Source organism: Protopterus annectens, chromosome 5.part0 (assembly GCF_019279795.1).
Source record: "Protopterus annectens isolate FY-2018-M chromosome 5.part0, PAN1.0, whole genome shotgun sequence".
Classification (NCBI taxonomy): domain Eukaryota; kingdom Metazoa; phylum Chordata; order Ceratodontiformes; family Protopteridae; genus Protopterus; species Protopterus annectens.
This window is the reverse complement of record NC_056735.1, coordinates 1,696,713,585-1,696,735,154: the sequence shown is the minus strand read 5'-3', so window position 1 is coordinate 1,696,735,154 and position 21,570 is coordinate 1,696,713,585. Positions and strand designations below refer to the sequence as shown.

Sequence of the window (21,570 nt, the reverse complement as noted above, 5' to 3'; positions counted from 1 at the left end):
ATTTCTGTTCTATTCCAGTAATGCACACTGTGATTATATTTTAAGCACAAACACTTTATAAAATACCTTTTTTTAACTCATATGCCTGTACAAACCAGTTTGATATATACATGACATACAGTTTTAATGCATTTGTAACACAAGCATCTTACACAAATAATTTCAATATTCACCAATGACATATAATTATTTACAAAATTCCAGCTAGCTGGGCTGGCAGTATCTCCCTTTGTCACATTCTCCAAGCCTAATAAATTTGTATTTTCCCTTTCCCCTCCTTTCCGACAGTATCAACCTTCTTATTCATTATACCCTATATATGTCCTGCTACTCTTATATTATATTGTCTTTGCCAGTAAATCATTGTCTTTAATGTCTTATAGCAACTATAATAATCTGATTGTATTACTTATTCATCTTACATATTACTTATGCCTGTAAGTGTCTTAATATTATCTTTACTGGTACTTTTCTTCCCCAACTTCTGCTGAAAATGAATACCTTTGCCCAGTCAAACCTTACCTGTAAAGACATGTTAAAAAAAAAAATATATATATATATATATATATGTGTGTGTGTGTGTGTGTATATATATATATATATATATATATATATATATATATATATATATATATATATATATACACACACACACACACACACACACACATATAAATATATATATATATATATAAATGGGTAAACTTCACTGTCTCAAATCCTAAGTTCATTGACAGAGTGAAGTGATTGAAAAATTAATTGAAAGTGCCCATTATTTATTTTTTTGAGTGGTGGAGAAGTCAAAAGAAGGAAGATCAAGTCTGTGTGTGGGTAAAGTAAGTGTGGGTTTGGTGTATTAATGCAGAAATGTATGGATATTCAGAACATTTTAGTTTTAGAGCTAAGAGAGTATACGTCTAAGTATATCTGTGAGTTAGGATTAGAGTAATGGTTAAGAAAGTGGATTGTGCATGTCTGTTGGTGTATGTCTTGTTTAGTGGTAGTGTTATGGAAAGCATTTTTCTAAAGTGTAGGTTTGGGATTAGGGTCAAGGACAAGGTTAGGATTAGCACACAAGTAAGGATTCTGCCTTACCTTTACTCGTGTGCTAACCCTAATCATAAACCTAGTACATACCATACTCAAGTTCAAAATCACCTTTTCCCTAGCATTAACAATATACAGATAAGTGTATAGTTGGCATTTAGAGGATGCTGCTGCTGCTGGTATATTTGTGTGTGTGTGTGTGTGTGTGTGGATAAACAGAATTTTATGAATGAAAAAGAATCACTTAGTCCAAATCACTTCAACTATAAATAAATAAACTAGGTAAATAACACAAATTGTTCTTCCCTCTAGGACTAGACTTTGACTAAAATAATCTGTTGTAGATCTGCCTAGCAGCTGGTTAGCAAAATATTATTTTAATGCATTTGTTAAATGAGTAAGCCCACTGGACACAAGTGTTTCATTTCATGAGAGCACTATCTGGTCAAGTGACTTGTTCAGAGAAGCACAGTAAACAAACAAAGGTAGAATGAATCAAAACCTGTGCTCTTGAAAACCTGCTAGATTAAAATACAATTTTACATTAAGGTTGTGAAATAGCAGCCCATTATACGTTAGCCACACTTAAAATGGCATATATTATTTCATAGCCAAAGTAACCTGATGTATAACAAATGTAGGAGAAAATGTGATGTGAAGTTGTTCAATCTCACCATTCATTCTTGACTGATGGGTTCGGAACCGATACATCGGCTCCAGTACAGCTGTATGCAAAGCTTGAGGTCTTCCAGTAGCTTGATGCCAAGCCCCTATCCCATGATGCACTGTGAATTACCTCAGATCTACTTTGCCGCAGCATCTGATCGGAGGTTCCAGTGCAAGTTCCGGCCAGTACTATTTAAAAACTTTCATATTTAGCAGTTGCTTAGATAAATTTTTCTAACCTTTTCTTAGATAAGTTAGATAGTTAGGTAGTTAGCTTTTATAGCTTCCTTAAAGCTCCCCTTCCCGTGTGTGTTATTAATCTTTAAAATATTGGCCTTGTGTGTTTTGGCCTAGTTTCTCTTACTGTGTGTAAGTAGTTTTCTACTGGCTGTAAATAGCTTTTTTCTGTTGTTGGCCTCCGTATTTTGGCCTTTTAGTAGAGAGTGTGTTTGAATACTCTAGTGGCTTATACAGTTTTTTCTAGTCATTTAAATTCTTTATCAGGCTCATTTCTGCATGTGTGTGTTTAGAGCCTAGTAGCTTTGTTAATATTTTGAGATATTTTTTCTTAGGCTCGTTTGTGTGTGAGTGTTGTTAGAGCCTAGAAAATTGCTGATTATCTGCTCTGCGTATTTTTATAGCAGTATTATGGCAGATGATAAAGACAAGCACCCAAAGTCTGGTTTTAAAAAGTATCCAGACTGCAACCAAAAAATGTCTATTACAGATGGACATGGAACGTGTTTATTGTTTAGGAGCTGTCCACTTACAGGAGTCTTGTGCCATATGTTACTTCAAGATTGTTGTTAGAGAGGAAAAGGAAGTTGATGGACAAGGGCTTGTTAAAGCATCCTTTTCAAGAGGCATTGAGTGACCAGGATGTGGCCAGCAAATCTTCCAAGTCCTCTAGATCTTCTGTGGAATCTAAGGATTCTAAGCAGTCCAAGAAATCAAAAATTTGGAGGATTCTGCGACATCGGCTCCACAGACCTCGGAGCCGACTGTCTTTTCCTTTTGGAGCCAGCCCACAGCTTTGGAGCCGGTATCCAAAGTGCCTCAGTTACCATTGCTTCAGTCGGAACCATCGGTGCTTTCATCTAGGTCAACTGTCAGCCTGTCGGATTTGGATATGGATTCTTTTGGTGCAGAAGATTTTACAAACACTAGGCCTTCCTAAATTGTTGTCGGCTCCGACTCAAGCAGCTTCAGAGCCAAAGACCACTACTCCTGCTTTGACTACTCCTCCTCTGAGCCGTACCGACCCTTCAGAGCCAGAGGAAGCAGACCTGCTGATCATGGAGCCTTTGGAACCGAGGCCTACTCCAGTGTCCTCGGCTCCATCCCCGCCGACCGGGGACTCTAGGAGCCGACACTCTCCAGTCGGATCCGGGAGGGATAGTAGGAGCAATTTGTTGGTGCCAACTATTCCTCTTGGGGCTTCGGCTTGGATGAGCTCGGCTCCTACCACCGGCTCGGAGCCCACGACCTCGGTGTGGGAGGGTTTGATGGTTCTCTTGGATCCATCGATTCCTTCCCTTTGGAGCCATGGTGCCTTCGAGGCCATGAGGAGAGCTTTGCCCCCAAGACATCCTCGACTTCACGTCTTGCTTCTTCATCCCCTAAAGTGCCTGTGTCTGCTTCTGCTTCCATTGTCCAGGCTAGGCGTAGAGACACAGAGCCTCAGTTAGCCCCACAGGGTGCCCCTGCTCTTCTGAGACCTCCCAAGAGGCTCCCACTGAGGAGATTCCCACGAAGATATTGTGCAAGAGGAGACACTTGGACTCCCCTCAGGAGTCTTTAACATCTGACACTGACTTGGATGAGTGAGAAGGGTCTCCGCAGTCCCCATCTGAGAATATCTCCTTTGCTGAGATACTTGAGATCCTTAGGCAGAGGGGTGATTGGCAGTCCAAAAGCCCTACTGAAGATGAGTCAGTTCTCCTGAAGGCTTTTGGGCCTCAACCCTCCACCTTTTGGGTGTCTCCACCCTTTGATGAGCTCATGCAGTTGGTCTCTCGGAGGGCATGGGAGTCACCGGAGTCCATGGAGCGTGTTCCTAGGAGGCCTAACAAGTTTATATCAGATCCACCAGATAAAACCGTCTTATCCAAAGGAGTCCCTTTTGATGCCATGGTGGTGGCAGCGGCCACCAAAAAAGAAATGTCTGAGACTTCCTCGTCTATCCATCCACCTAATAGAGAGTCTAGGATCATGAATAGATATGGGAAATGCATGTTTAGTTCAGTAACTTGTGCTATCCGTTCACTGAACTACTTAACCCATTTCACTAGGTTGCAAAGAGATCTCCTTAGGGAGTTGGGAGATACTCTTCAGGGTACAGTAGCTGCAGGGGCCTCTGACAAAGTTGCTGCCCAGCTTGATACCCTATATTCTATTGTCAACTCATCCATGCATCTCATATCCTATGCAGCTGATGGACCGAGTAGGGCAGCGGGTACAGGAATCACTCTCAGAAGACATTCCTGGATGCGCTTGTGTTCCTTCGCGGAGCCCTTTAAGTCATCCTTCATAAACACCCCTTTTGATGGCTCATCCCTTTTTGGGCCTAAAGTGAAGGAAACTCTGACCAGGTGTGAACAGGAGGGAAAGACTCTGTCTGCCGTCAGAGTCCGTTTTTCCACTGCTACCTGGCCTTATCCCAAAGGTCAAAGTGGAGGAAAAATGTGGTTCTGGACAGCCCAAGGAGCCTTTCAGGACACACATGATGAACCCCCCTCCAGGGGCAGAGGAGGAGGTAATAGTGGAAGACGCCACCCTTGTGGCAGAGGGGGTCCGCAACATCAGGGTGACAGAGATCACATCTCTGGTCAACCCTACCAGCACTCCTGAAAGGCGGCCTGACTGTCCTGCTCTGGAGGTTGTCGGGGGTCACTTATCTTTGTATCCAGGTGCCTGGCAAGAAATAACAAAAGACAGCTGGGTACAAAGTATAATTTCCAGATGGTAGTTCATACCATTTGCCACACCCCCATCCATAAGGAGAATCCCGGACGTTGCACCCAGTTACAGGGAACAAGCAACTATAGAGGTCCACAAGTTGCTAGAAAAAGAGTCATCCAGCCAGTCCCAGCAGACCAAACAGGATCCGGAACTTTCTCAAGGTTGTTTTTGGTTCCAAAGAAAACAGGGGACTCAAGACCCATTTTGGACCTCAGCAGACTCAACCAATATGTAAAGAAAGAGAATTTCTGGATGGTCATGCTCCAATCTATACTTCCCTTCTTAGGGAATTGACAATTGGATGTGCTCAATAGATCTCAAGGATGAGTACTACCACATAAAAATGGCCAGGCCATCCAGAGATTACCTGCATTTCCAGTTGAGAGCCAATCATTATCATTTTCGAGCCCTGCCCTTTGGTCTCACTACAGCCCCCAAAGTGTTCACCAAATGCATGTCTGTGGTCACGGCTCACCTGAGGCATGTAGGATTCCAGGTGTTTCCATACCTAGACGATTGGCTCCTTACCACCACCACCAAGCATTAACTGATTCAGGTAAGGGAGTACACTCTGTCACTCTGCAATCATTTAGGCATTGCAGTCAACTCAGAAAAGTCTGCCTTATCACCATCGCAGTATATTGTTTTTATCAGGGCAGAGCTAGACACCTCAACCTCCACTCTATGGCTACCAATCAAAAGAGTCTTCCTTCTTCATCAGCATGTCAGCACATTGGTATCGAAAGACAGAGCACCAGCTTCAGAAGTTCTGAAAGTATTGGGTTGGATGGCTGCAACAATCCTAGCCATACCATTAGCAAGAACGCATATGTGGATCCTTCAATGGCTGTTGTTCACTCAATGGTCTTACCAGGAACTTCCCATAGACCACATGATATTGATTACGAGCTCTTGCAAGAAAGATCTCCAGTGGTGGTTGATGTCTCTTCATGTCACCATAGGATGTCCCTTTGTTCTACCCCTTCCAGTAGCCACTGTGACCACGGACGCTTCCCTGATAGGGTGGGGGGGCATTTTCAGGGAAAGACTGCCCAAGGCACATGGACAGATCAGGAGTCACACTTGAATATCAATGTTCTGGAGATGAGAGCAGTACTTTTGACAGTGCAGTACTTCTAGGACTCTCTTCCCCTAGGAACGATTGCAATTCAAATAGACAATATGTCAGTAGTCTGGTACTTGAACAAGCAAGGGGGAACCAGATCTTACCTCCTTTGCCAAGAAGCCCTCAGAGTTTGGCAGTGGGCTGTTTCCTCCCAGCACTTTCTGTTGGCAACGCATATCCTGGGGAGATCCAACGTGATAGCAGAGAAACTGAGCAGGGCAGTCTTGTTGCAGCATGAGTGGTCCCTCAAGAAGGAGATTGCGGACAGGATTTTCAGCAAATGGGGCTAGCCTTGCTGCAAACTTTTTGCCAGCCCCATCAACATGAAATGCAGAAGCTACTTTGCCCTGATTCCTCCTCTGGGAGAAGCCCCAAGGGACGTATTCATACATGATTGGCCCCCAGTTCTCCTCTATGCATTTCCACCAATCCCATTGATACCCAAGGCTCTACAGAAAGCAAAATCCCTGGGAAGGACCATCATTCTTATAGCCCCTCATTGGCCTTGGCAGATTTGGTTCCCATTCCTTTGACATCATCTCTTGGAGGATCTCTGGATTCTGGACCCAGCTCCAGACCTTCTGACACATCCGTCAGGGGACCTTCATCCTTCTCTGCAGTCATTGAAGCTGACAGCTTCACTGCTCCAGTTCCCCTCATAGCCAGGCTTCATAATTTCTCCAATGAGACAAAACACATCCTTTTGTCTTCTCATAAGCTGTTGACTAGAAGATTATATCTTAGTAAGTGGAAGAGATTTTCCATTTGGGCTTCTAAGAGAACATTGATCCTTAACAAGCCCCCTTGACATCCACACTAGAATTCTTGACTATGATTTTTAACAAAGGAGTGGCAGCCACAACCATCCGGGTCCAGTTGGCTGCTATATCTAACTTTCATCTTGGGATTGACAGGGTTAAATATCATGTCCCACAAGCTATCCAAGACCTTTCTCAAGGGGACATTTCATATGAGACCGCCTGTGAAAACTCCCTATTCTCCATGGAATCTAAATTTTATGCTGTCGCATATAATCCTCCCCCCGTTTGAACCAGCATCATCTTGTGACCTCAAATATTTGTTGTGGAAAACAATTTTTCTGGTAGCTATTACTTCTGCCCACAGGGTGTCAGAACTTCAAGCTTTATCTATCAGCCCTCCTTATTTGATTTTTCATGCTGACAGAGTATCTCTTCAGACAAATCCCTTTTTTTTGCCCAAAGTTTGTTCAGAAACTAATATCAACCAAGTCAATGAGTTACCAGTTTTCTTCCATAATCATTCCAACAAGTTGGAGTATATGCTGCACAAACTTGATGTTCACAGACAGCTCAGATTTTATTTGGATAAAACAAAAGATATCAGGAAGTCAGACCAGCTTTTTGTTTCATTCTCTGAATCTCGAATAGGTAGACCAGTGGCTGTGACTGTCTAAATGGTTATCTGATTGTATCACCTTTGTCTACTCAGCTGCTAATATGCCTTTGCAACACAAGATTAAAGCTCACTCAACCAGAGCATTTTCTACATCCTCTGCATTCCAAGCCAAATTGCACCTTGATAACATTTGTGCAGCAGCCACTTGGTGTAAACCTCATACCTTTATCATGCATTACAAAGTTGATAAGGCCTCCAGGGACAGGGCTTCTTTTGGGTCTACGGTCCTGAAGAATGTACTCCCGTGAGCCACCCAAAACTGATGGTGCTAGGGATGCTACCCATCAGTCAAGAATGAACGGCGAGATTGAACAACTTCACATTAAGAAGTTATGTACTCACCATAACGTTCTATGTGAGTTGTTCATCTCGCCTTCATTTTTACGTCCCTCCCTCCTTCCCCCTCCTGGCTGATAGTTGGCCTAGATGTTGGTCTCATCCTGGTTGCTCAATTTCTTCTTCCTTTCCATAGGAGGATAGCTCATTTATATGGTTATAGTAAACGCAGCAAACAAGATCTGAGGTAATTCACAGTGCATCACGGGATAGGGGCTTGGCCTCGAGCTACTGGAAGACCTTGAGCTTTGCATACGGCCGTACCGGAGCCGATGGATTGGCTCCAAACCCATCAGTCAAGAATGAAGGCGAGATGAACAACTCACATGGAATGTTATGGTGAGTACATAACTTCCTATTTTCCGACTTACATTAAGATGTCAGCAGGCAGAGCGTGTAGCCTTCCAGACCTCAGAACTGTCCCTATTTTGAAGGAATGTACCTATTTTCAGGCCTGATTTACCCCTGCACATGATGTACCAATTTTTGGAGGTATGTTCCTTTTTTCAGGCTTGATCTACCCCTTCACACATTTTTTTGAATCTCGTTTATTACAGATGATTTTTGAAGTTGTCTAGTACACAAAAAAAAACACATGACATAGCTAGCATACTAATTGTACAAGTAATTTAAAGAAAGGCAATACTCATCTTATAGCTGTCTTTTTCAGAAGAAAAATAAAAGACCTTGTGTAGTAAATTTTTTCAATACATTTAATTAAAGTCTGCAGACTTTACACTGTCTCTTTGACAAATGTGCTTTTATTTTTCCATTATTTTTGTCACTCGTTTTTAAATGTGTTTCTGAGTACTATCCCACATTTCTTCTGGAAGGAGAAAGAGTCGTGTGCTACTTGATAATCAAATTTTATGCTAACTAGATGTCCAGATTTTTCCATAGATGTGCCTACTTTTCAAGTGCCTTCATACTCGTATCAGTGTTTGCATGTTGAGGTATAATAGCTTCATCGCTTAAGGGACATTTTATGCTTTTTTACACACTGAAGTCAAACCTTAATTCAGGGCACTTATTTACCTTTGTTTATGTTTTCTTAAAAAACATGTACTTTCTTTTAATCTATAGCCTAAAAATATCTTTTTAAAATGCCAGAAGGCAAGGGAATGTTAAACATTTCTGTAGTGCACTGATTTGCTGTATTTTCTTAATATTAATTCAGTTTATCAGCAATGTATTTACCATACATAACTTTCCAGGGTTGCAGATATAATCTTTATATTTATTTCTTTTAATCAGATTTGCTAAACTGGTCAGAAGCAGAGCATGCATTCAGGCAATTCACTTTTGAAAGCATGAAACTCTCAGGAGTTGATGACAGTGGAGAAATTGAAGAAGCAGAGTCTGTCCTGGAAGATAACATCAGACGACATTACATTCCTTGGGATGATCCAGCTGCCTTTGCCAAGGAGATGAGAAGACTTGCCAGTGTTAAAAAAATGTATCAGAACAGGAAAGATAAAAACACGGGTAGGTTACTCTGTGAAAATACTTGCAATAAAATCAGCTTATGTAGAATGGAGTGAAATTTTGCAGCAAAGAAAAGAAAATGCTTCAAACTGTACTCAACAGTTATGTAAAACAATGAACCTATTTCTAATGTTTCTGTATTATAATTGAAATTGCTTTTTATTTTTTATTAATGACCAGATAGTCCACTGCATGATTCCCATTTTCAGTTAAGCCCCAAGAAAAAAGATCCAGTACACTATTTAAATGACTGCAAGTTAAAATAGGGGAGAGCAGACATATTGTCCACAGTAGAAGCATGTGCAAATGGTCTGCACTTATGTCATTCTGTGCTGTGCTAGGGAGTTAATAGAGTTCACTGAGGGAAGAAAAAGCCTCCCTGACATTGCGATGGTGCTAAATTGGGATGCTCCTCTCTCCTCTCCATGTGCTGCAGACTGAGAAAAGGTACTGTGACAAAGCAGATACTAGGCATTAGTTGCAATCCAAAAATACATGTGAAAAAATAACTGGTTAATGATATGATGAGCAGCTTAGTTAATGGTAGATATTGTAGAAATAGCAAAAGATTAAGCATTATTATTAGCACAAAGCATTATATTCTCTCAAGCTTAGCTTGCAGCATATAGAAGATGTTTAGAGGGAAGAGAGATTCAGTGAATACACATGCCAGTTTAATCTTGTCTGATGCAGGTGAAAATGGGGGATGTATGAATAGCAAGCAGTCCTTCACAGCTTTCAATCAATTGTTATTAATTATTTGTTATCAGTTGTTCTGTTATATTACATTAGATAATGGGTGACCTGTACATCGCCTTTCTGAGTGGAGAACTGAAAAACGAGTCCGCCACCTTATGGCAGTATATTAAGCTGCAGCGGAGCTTGGACTGTAATGGAGATAATGGCTACCATTATTTTACACTTGCTAGGTAGCATTTTTGCTGTTTAGTGAGTGTAAAATAAAAAAAAATAATAAACTGTGTGTGAGTGAATGTGTGCATGAATGCGAGAGTGATTGAGACATTATTTTACACTCGCTAAGCAGCACTTTTTTGCTGTTTAGCAAGTGCAAAATTAAAATTAACAGATAAATAATACAATAGTGTGTGTGTATATGTGTGTGTGTGTGTGTGTGTGTGTGTGTGTGTGTGTGTGTGTGTGTGTGTGTGTGTGTGTGTGTGTGTGTATGAGTCAGTTATCTTTCTGTTTGTGTGTGTGAGTGTATGGGTGCTTGCATACATAAAAGCAGAAGTGTGTGTGTACGAGAGAAAGAGAGAGAGCTCAATCAAGTAGTGGATGCAAGTCTTTTACAATTAAGAGGTATGCATACCTGTCAATCTCTTAGCTCAATAAATCCAGACAAAGCCTGGTGGGGCAAAGGCTAAAAAACAGGGACAGATTTTAAATACTGCTCTTATAAAATTAGAAAGTTGCTATAAGAACAGGAATTATGTTAACATGCATTTTCTGAAGCACATGAAAGTCTGGAACTCAAATATAGCTCATTACTTAGTAGGTTTAACCCCCAAAGATTTGTCATCAAACCACAAATTTCATCGGAACATACCAAAAAATGAGGCAAAAAATTTGGACATTCTGCGAAAATCTGGACAGTGGACAGATATGGCGGTATGAAACTTTTAATGGCTGACACTATTAACTGAGTGTAATCATGTGTGTTTTTAAGGTACTTCTGAATGTCTGTGTATGCATGTGCATATGAGAGAGAGATAGTGTCTAGACATTATAAAATCATTTCTCTAACAACAGGTACAAATAGTACAGCAAGTTTGAAACATTAGGTGGCAACTACATCAAAAATATTAAAACAATTGTGTATGTATGTATATATATATATATATATATATATATATATATGTATATATATATATATATATATATATATATATATATATATGTATATATATATATATATATATATATATATATATAAGGGTCTACCTGACTTTGTTAAAATCCCATATTATTGAATCCCAGTTTGTTGACACTCAAAATATCAAAATCCCACGTCATCAAAGCAATGGAACAACAAAGATATTCCAGGGTAAGTAACCTGTTGTGCAAGACAGTGAACTTTGCCCTTTTCCCAACTGTAGTGAGATCTTGGAGTTGGCCTATTTAGTTGGGGGGGGGGTAAAGGGGGGGTGAAGTCCTCTACATTGGGGGGACATAGCCCCCACCTGGATGAGTTAAGGATGTTGCGGTTTGGGTTTTGTTTCTTTTTGAGTAAGTTGTCACTTACCCTGGGTAGATCTTCATTGTTCCACTGGTTCAATGATTTGGGATTTTGATATTTTGAGTGTCGATAAACTGGGATTCCATAATATGGGATTTCAACTAAATCAGGTAGTTTTACACCTATATATATATATATATATATATATATATATATATATATATAGTAGTTAAAAAACATAAACAAATACAAAACAATTTAACAGCTTATTCTCTACACACAATAATGCCCTTCAGGGTGTGTGTTATTCTGTAAATAATGCCCTTCCAGGGGTGTAGAGGCCCTCCGCCTGCAGTGTCGGGCATCAGATCACCCCGGGGTGGGTGTTATTTACACAGTAGCACACACCCTGTTGGGCATTATTCCTTACTTTAATTATTTTTGTATGATAGCAGAAGCAGACATTTAGCTGCCATTCTCATCTTCATTATACTTCCCCTCACTCTTTCTCAACTTGTCCCATGCCTTCTTGAATGCCTCTGAGCATTCTAACTGTAATACTCATACCACTGTATAGTTAATGAGTCTACATTCCTGTCAGTGAAGAATTACTTTTGGAGATCCAGGAAGTAGCTCATACAGAGAGCTGCCTATGCTATTCCTCTGCCATCTGTCTCATATTGTGCTCCTCTTCCATAGCTCTCAGCTGTCTTTAGTTTTGTAGACTATCTCATATTTTGCTTCATATTTTTGCTCCATCACCCAGAAAATGTGAAGTTGAGGTAATCTATTACCCAATTTAAGCATAACCTAGACCAATGGGGAATAGGAAATTTATGCCATGCCTGGCACCCATGTCACTTATGGACAGAGGTGCGTATAAAACGTCTGTCCGTCAGTGTCCTATTTGGATACAGGACCTCAATACTCTAACAGTAAAACTTGGCTAGGCTTAGAAAGGCCCCTTGGGTTGTTAGTCTAGAAACAGTCTGAATTTATGGATCTATGAAAATGTTTGATCATGGTAAATCACTGAGGATTGCAGTGAGTCAGTAATGCCAGACATAGAGTTTCTTACTTCTTATTCTTCAAAAATACATGTTGGTACAAAACATTTTATTCTATTAACTTTTTAAGTGAGAGTAATGTTTAAAAATTGTCTCTGATTTTGGTCCTTTGTCACTGATTCTTGAACATAGAAGTTGAACCAAAGCCCTCATCTCTTGTATTCTCTAGTTAGAAGAGCTCCAGCTCTTCTAGTCTTTGCTCATATCCTTTTCCTTCTATCCCCCACACATGTCTGGTGTTTTACTGAAATATCAGTATTCACTTCCTTGATTCTGTTTGTTTTTTTTTTTTTCAGAGTGCATCGTTTGGTTTAGTACATAGAAATGGATCTTATTAAATATTTTTTATAGTCAGCATCAGCAGATCGTGCATGCTGCAATCCATCCACGTCAACCATAGGATTAGCAGTCACAGGCAATAGTTGCACTACATCTCCAAGACTCTCCTAGGCTCTAAAACTTATTTTTCTCCCAAAATTCTCTTCACCTTCCTTTTCCTTCTCCCTAGTTCTCATTTGCTGTTTGGAAACATTGCATCCCTTGGATCCCTCCAGATTCATGAAGTAAGTGTGCTTAATCCATTATTTTCACCATCAGTGACTTTGTTTGGCATTTACTAAATTATCAGTATGCTAAGATACTATGCACTTTGTGTAGAGTATAAACTCTAGCAACTGCTTGCTATATTGTAGCAAGCAGTTTAAAAGAGAGAAGATGATTCTTGTGTGTTTTTTTTTTTTTAATAAAATATGAGCATTGTAGTTCTCCATGCTGGATATACATTGTAGCAACTGCTTACTATAGCTTAAAATATTTCTTTATTGTTCTTGTTGTTATTATGGTAAATCATGACTGATGTAGCACGGCCCATTCAGATTCTGTAGCAATCATTCTGATACCGTTGAGAGAAGATGTTTCTGTTGTTTTAAACTGAAACCTGAATGCTGTAGTGCTCAGTACAGGGAATAAAGTTTTTTTTTTTTTTGTAAAATAATTGGCATCCCCCTGACTCCTAATGCATGAATGGCTACTATGAGGACAATTGGATGAGGGAGATAATATCCAGAGACCACTCAGTTCACTTTTCATAATCCCCACCATTGCCTTATTTTCCCATACCATGTACTGCCCCAAACAAAGAAGACAGTGATTCAAGAGTTCACCAACCTTCTAAATAAAATAACAGCCCAATGTGTCCATCTAGATCTTAGAAGAATATATGTTTTACTCAAGGTTCTTCTTGGTACCCATGAGGACAAAGGACTTCAGGCCCATACTGGATCTCAGTCACCTAAACTAATACACTCTTTTGGCATTCATTTGACAAGTCTTAGATTTCTGGTCCTTCTAGCTAAACTGTATGGTTTCTCCACTTCCAGTGATGGCCAGAAGGAGCATTATCCAAGACTCCTATCTTGCTTATCCAACAAACCTCACCCTGGCATCTGGTCCTTCAAGCCAACTGCATAGTTTCTCCACTTCCATTGATGGCCAGGGCCCCAAAATACCATATGAGGTTGGTTCAACTACTAACAGCATCCAATAAACTTTCTGCTATACACATGTACAGAAATAAGTCGCATACATTTTCCCCCTGGATGATGCAACAAGGAAAGGACCCATTCACAACAACTCTTTCCACAGTTATCCTACTCTTGCCAGAAATCTTTGGCAAAGGTTCCATTGTTTTCTATGTTAAATATTCATTTGATGGCTATTTCTGCTTATCACCAGTGTTTCAATTGCTCATGCCTTGCTTCTCATTAAGTATGTAAAGCATCATTAAGAGTGGTAATTTTATTTAGAACCCATTACAAAGATACATCACATCCTTGGGTTTTGAATTTCATAATAGAAAAATTGACATTGACTCCTTTTGAACCAGCAGCAGACATGGACCTTAAATTTCTTCCATGGAAAACATAACTTTTAGTTGTTATTACTTCATCTAGCTGAGTCTCTAAATTACATCCTCACAGTCAGGTTCAGGCTATTAGGCAGCGAGACTTTCCCCTGTAATACATTTGATTGCGTCACATGGCTGAAGGGAAATTCAGCTGCAGATGCACATGACTGTTGCAAATTCACAGTGAGTACAGTGCCATGCCTGCAGCTTCATTAACCAAGTGCGTGATGACAAGGGTAGTAATATGTGTTGTGTTTGGTATACAGTACATGATTAAGTAATTACAATGTGTAGAAATGTGCTACTTTATGCTCCAGTATGTGTTTTAGGCAATGTTCCCAAGACAATGGGGGAGATGGTCCACACAAATCATTAATAAAGGCATTGTCGATTGTACACTGCATTTGTATTACCACTTGCATGTTCACTGGGCATCAGCTGACACCTGCCATACTCCCTATTGTCACTAGGTGCCTTAGGGGTCATGGACATTAGTTTCATCTTGCATTAAATTTAGATTTAGGAATTGTAGTTAAGGAGTTTTGTAGTTAAGGAGTGAGGATTCAAGTTAGGGTTAGGAATGGGTGAACAATTTAGGGTTATATTTGGGGTTCTGGGAGGGCTATGTAGTTTAACTCATTCCCTCCAATGGAGATGTGAAAATTTGCACTGTAACATCCAATGGGCAGACCATAAGCTTTTTGATAGAATCAGATTATGTCCTCACATTTCAAACAAATGTTCATCTCTTCGGAACCATAGGGGTAACTAAAGAAATGTAGATGTCAACCTCTTTAGCACAAACTATTTTTTACAGTGGTAGTATTCTTTAGGTTCTAGGTCTTAAACTGGATTTTATAAGTCACAGTAAACACAATAACTATTAAGTTTGTAATGTTTTATACACAATTTACAATATCTCAGCAACCACTCAAGTTACACTCATACTGTCAACAACATTTTGTTCATCCAGCTGAGAACTTTCCTTGCTCTGGAATTGCAAAATGTATATAGGCTGCTAGAGTTGTGATATTCCACACCACATAGGTGTTAATAAGTTAAGTACATATCAAAATATTGCTTATTTTCATAATAACTAACGAACAACTAACAATACTTCCAGTATAATAGGATAAAAATCAGCATTGACAGGGAATTGTCCTGTCTTCCACGTTGGTGTTTCACACCATACACCTTAATAACATGTAGGTCTCTCAGTTATGAAAATATAAACATAAATTTGAAAATATGAGTAAAAAGGGGCAAGCAAATATTAATTTTCCACTGCACGCCATCCTAGACTAACAACTGTAGTACCATTTTGTTAATAACTCCTTGTCTTTTCTAATACTGCCTATTATTAGCTGGTGAGTCACTTAGTTAAAGAAGCCAGACCCAAAACATTTCTGGATACCATAAGGAGGCATGGATATGAACTGGAAGCATGTAAAAAAACATTTTAGGCTTGAGTGACCTATCTTTTCTTATTTTCTGGTGCAGGAGGTCAGACAGGGAATCTTTAAATGGAGCATGGGGCCTGCACCAGGATGTTACAGCCTATAGTACACAACTCCATCAAAGATAGTGAGGTTTATTGATATTATGATCTCTGAAATTGCTTAGTATTAACATTAACAGGCTTCATTTATCTATCAAACACACCAGGCTGTTTATCTGCCACCTGATATTCTAACAGTATAAGATACCCACCTTTCCCCTCAGAATATATTAAATGTTTAAGATGTAAGTATCAGCATGTAGTGTCTTTTGCACACACTCCAAGTAGAAAACATGGGGTAGCTAGTATAGTTAAGTAAGTGCAATGGGTTTGAATTCTGGATACTTTAGCTTCACAGGATAGAGCTTCTGTGGATGAAGTGGCCAAAAACTCTCAACACATTATTTTCTTCTTCTCATATTTCTATCTAAAGATTAGGTTTAAAAAGGTTTGGTCCATTCTGAACCTTCTTCAAAACAAGGTGAAGGTATAGGAGTTTATAATAGGAGATGCTAATACCCTTTCTTTTTCCTTGGACACAAGTGCATTTTTCCCTCCCAGACATATTTTTATACCTACCTAGATTCCTTTGAGTGGATTCAGGTTGTGAACCTGTTAGATTTATGTGCTATACCCACCCTTAACTATAAACATTTTACACATAGTTCAGCTTGGGCCAGAAAACAGATAAAAACTTTGCTTTGCAATAATTACATAATCATATTGACCTTTTCTTTCTCTGGTTCCTTGTCCAGACTCCAAACATGATGCCCTTCATTTATGTACAAGTCCTTTAGGCCCTCCTCCTATAAAATACATTTCAGAATCTGCTACTTTTATACACTCGATAACTGTTTTTCCCTCATTCTAATTCTACTTGCCCACCAAATATTCTGTGGGATACGTATAAGTGCTATTATACATTCTGTGTTATGTTCATGGCTAATGGTCAGTGGCATTCTTGACAAGCTAAGCTTTCAGATTTACAAATGAATCTAGGTCTCTCAAATTCTGTTGAGATACAGCTCTACCTAATTTGTGTTCATATCTGCTTTCCTACCATAAAAATAAAATTCAAGAACTTTTTACCATTAAAACTAAAATTGCACTGGATTGCCTAAGACTGTAGTATTATTCTTTTTTTTTTCCATAATAAATTTTTATTGATATATATTTTCAAAATACAATAAAATCACACACATAATTCACTACTATTACTATCAAAACTATATACAATATCTACATGAAATGCTTTCATATAAAAATCGTCATTATTCCATAAAAGAAGACACCAGGGAAGAAAAACAAAGCCACAACATTTGTAGAAGTACTTTGCGTCCATACATATCATACATATTTTCAAAACCTTGTTTCCTCCACATATACATCCAAACTTTAATATATTCCTAATAACAGTATTATGCTAATATAATGTTAAAAACCTTTTCCCATATTTTCGGGTTATTAATATTTTTGTTACTTTGCTTCAGGAGTAATTTATGTGCTAATATATGCTTTATAGCCACAAGCTTGAAATTATCCCATGATGTCTTATCTGGTTCTAACCAATTTGTAGCTATATATAACTTCATCAACAAAAAAATATTCATACATATTATAGTTTGTAACCTAGAGAGCTCTCTTGGAGGAACATGTAGAATCATAAATTCCCATGATAACGTTGAACTTTGATAACCCATCTTTTGTAGTTGTGTTCTAAGAGAGTTCCGAAGTTTATATATACACTTGCAGCTCCAGAACATATGAAGAAGATCCGCCATTTGATTTGTGCAATATGGACAAGTTGGAGAATTCCTAGGATTAAATTTATGTAACCTAAGACGAGTACAGTAAGCATTATTCTAAATCATCAACTGCGTATACATCAACATTTGAAAAGAGACCGATTTTATTGTTAAATCAATTGCTTTTAATACCTGATTATCTGCTACTGTCATTTTGTTTACCCAATACCCTGACAACAGAATTTTATCCTGGAATTTTAAATCTTTAATTAATTTATTTGTTGTTGTTATAAATTTGACCTCCTGTTGGAGAGCCTGCCACAATTCAGAGCATTTATCCACAATTCCAACTACCGGCTTAAAGTTTTCAAAATGACTCAGAGCAAGTTCTTTGAGTTGTCTCATGACAACCATATAACTCTTAGGAAGATTCAATTCCTGCCTAACTCGCGAAGCCAATAAACGAAATTTATTAAAAACATCAATCAGAGTCAAATTAACTATTAATGGGAATTTACTAAGATCAATCAACTGATTATTTAGTTTAAAATTGGGATTCCTATGGAAAGGCTGAAAAACCATCATATATTGCAACAAGTCTACTGACTGGAATAAATTTTGCAAAGATGACACATATGTTTTTAAGTGGTCCATAATCCCATACTTTATCAAACTAGTTTTATCCAAAAAAGGGTAAAGCTTTAGGATTTATGTTCCGATCTAAAATATGCTTGTAATTCAAGACCACCCAGGATGGTATTCACTTTGTACTAATTGCCTCGTAATTAGCAATTCTTAAACACCTGTTGGCGTTCACAATTAAATAGTATACTTCAAAATTCGGTAACTCAAGTCCTCCTCTACTCTTCGGGGTCATTAATTTCTCATACGATATTCTAGTTTTCTTTGGCTCCCAAATAAATTTAGCTAGATCTTTATGAATTTGTTTAAAAACTGTCTTTGTAATTGATACTTGAACAGACCTAAAAATATATAACATTCGTGGTAATATATTCATTTTCACTATTGATACTTTTGCCAATACCGGTAGTCTTAAATTCCTCCATCTGCCACAATCAGCTACTATTAGTTCCCATACTCGTTTAATATTATTATTACTATAAAAGTCCTTATTATCCGTAGAGAAGCTAATACCCAAATATTTGATATTTTCTTTACATGATATCTTCCCCAACAGGGACATTAATGAAAAAGGTTTAGGGGTTCTTAACGGGAAAATACTAGTTTTCTCCAAATTAATTTTGTAATTAGAGACTTCTGAAAATTCGTTTATAACATTTAATATCTTTTCACTATCAGAAATTGGGGTTGTACAATAAATAATAAGATCATCAGCAAATGCCGACATTACTAATTTATTCCTATAAAGTATTGGTGCATTATGATACAAATTTTGCTTAATATATAAAAATAGAGGTTCTAAATAAAGGTTAAACAATAAGGGGGACAAAGAGCAACCCTGCCATGTACCATTTTTAATCTGTATTCTTTTAGAATAACTCCTATTAATATATAACGTAGTATACGGATTACTATATAATATTTGTAGTATCTGGATAAATTCCTGTGGCATATTGAAATAAGGCAACACATCAAACAAAAAGTTTATATCCACTCTATCAAATGCTTTCTGAGCATCTATTATAAGGGCATAAATATTAGAGTTGTTTTGTTTAGCATACATCATCATATTATGTAGTGTAAGTGTGTTATCACTAGTTTGCCTAGTTGCCATAAATCCAGCCTGTTCCTTAGAAATTAAATAGATCATAATCTTTTTTAATCTACATGCTATAATGGTAGTGAGAATTTTCATATCCACATTTATTAATGCTATTGGCCTGTAATTATCCGGACTTTGGGGGTCTGAATTAGCTTTATGTATAAAGATTGTTTTTGATGCATTAAGGTGAGGGTCACTAATTTTATTTCTGATTATGTAGTTAAATACATGAGACAATATTTTACCAAAACTATCAGCAAACTCTTTATAAAATTCAACTGTCAAACCATCAGGACCTGGTGACTTATGTACTTTCATATGTTGAATTACATATACTATTTCCTCTGAAGATATAGGTTTAATCAGATCACCTTGCAGACTCTCTTCTAATTTTGGAAAATTAATTTTTTGCAAGAATCTTTTATTCTGTTTATGTATAGACCTATCAATTTGACCCTCATAAACCTTGGTATAGATTTTTTCGAAAATATCAATAATATCCTCAGTTTTAGAATACACTGTGTCATTGCACTGTATTTCCGAAATATGCACTGTTGTTTTCGATTGATTTATAATCCTTGCCAATGCTTTTGACGGTATTTGAACATTATTGGCATATTTCACTAAACACCTATGCTCCTGAAGTGTTACTCTACTATTATGCAGCAAGAAGAGATCCCTTTGACATTTCAACATTTCCTTCTCTGTTTGAGCATTAAAATTCTGAATCAGTTCTTTCTCGAGTAGCTTCACTTTTGTTTCTAATTTTTGAATATCATTGTTTTGCTTTTTCTTATAATATGAGGCTATTTGCAAAAGAAATCCTCCAATTTGAGATTTAGCTGCTGCCCATTCAATATCAGGAGTATGTTCCTGAAGCTTCATCCTATCTGTTAAACCTTTCAGATATTTTAAGGACTGTAGTATTATTCTGTCTGAGATATACAGCAGACAAGCAAGAAAATGTTGAGCTGCTTCCAGGCCGCAGGTTACAGCATGCCTGAGGAATCCCCATAACAGAGATGATACCCTATTTCTCAACAGCAGCTTAAGTATATTCTCTTAATTTGGATCTGTTTGCCAAAGTAGTGTTAAGAAAGGTAAGGTCTCAATAAGTAGCAAACATTTGGACCTGATCCTTCAGTCTTTGGATTTTCTTTACCCAGCAATCATCCAAGCTGTAGACTCACCATTCAAAAAAGATGAATTATCACTTCCATTCCTAAATTAAAATAAACAAATCACCTGACACAGATGGCCTCCCAGGCAAGCTCTGTAAAGCCCTCCCTCCATAGGCATTTGGCCTTTTATGGCAGGCCTGTAATCATTTGTTAGAGACAAGATCATTCCTGTCCTGTTGAGGGCATTCACATACCTGTTCAAATCTCAAACCTCGGAGAACGTCAGAACTAATGGATAATTATAGGCTATTCACCCTTCTAAATGTGTATTACAAACTTAGTATTTTAATCTGGGCCTGTAGACTTTAGTCATACCTTCCTTACATCATTTGCACAGATCAAGCAAGCTTCATCAAATACTCTACGATATGGGAAAGAATTCTTTGTGCCAGGCTCTGGCAAGAGCTTCAGTCAAAAGATTCACAACCCTTTGCAGCATTGACCCAAGACTGTGAGTAGCCTTTTCAGTGAGTCAGCTGGTCCTACTTGTTAGCTGTCTTAACACAGTTTAATTTACCCAACTCTCTCTTAACTTCAAACCATCTTTACAGGCTCTTCAACAGTGGTTTAATTAGACCTTTACATGCCCTCTTCCATCAGCATTATGAGAGGCGTTTCCAAAACTGCTCTTTGCTCCAGAACTTTCCTTACTAACTGCAGAACTTTTGGCTGTTTCCCAAAGACTGTTAGCCTCTACAGATATATTTGCTGACCCCTGTGGTTTCATAGCCAAAATGTTCTTTCTAATGATGATCTGATCCTATTGCTTCCTAACCCTGCCCTTGCTATTCCTTGACCATTAGAATTATTGCATGATTGGCAAGAAGTATCACATCATAAAATCAACCCAACCAAGTCAACCGTATTATCCTGTAACTTTTATTTGTCTGATATTTTATGAAGTATACCAGTTTCAATGGAAACCCATTCTTGGTACAATACGTAGGCTTATTGTTAGCTCACTGACCTTCATCTACAAGAGATCTCAACAGCGAGGCAATCCATTAAATCCTGTCTGCTCATTTGTTGGCTTGGGGGTAGTGGAATTTCCATTTTGAATACAGAGTAGCATTGGTTAAAATCATGCTATACCCTAAACTTTCATTTCTGTTCTGGGCCCTTCACTTATTTCTCTGAGAGGTAATTGAAGCAGAATAGGGAGATACTTAATTTT

At 38.3% G+C, this 21,570-nt stretch overlaps 1 protein-coding gene across 1 annotated transcript in view; it reads left to right on the top strand.

Annotated features, from left to right (window-relative positions):
* Window positions 1-21,570, top strand: part of SPAG17 (sperm associated antigen 17) — a 3,638,922-nt gene that overhangs the window by 1,256,599 nt on the left and 2,360,753 nt on the right. The window contains exon 14 of the mRNA XM_044071485.1: window positions 8,828-9,058. Coding sequence (XP_043927420.1) covers window positions 8,828-9,058 — 231 coding nt within the window. The remainder of the gene's footprint in view (window positions 1-8,827; window positions 9,059-21,570) is intronic.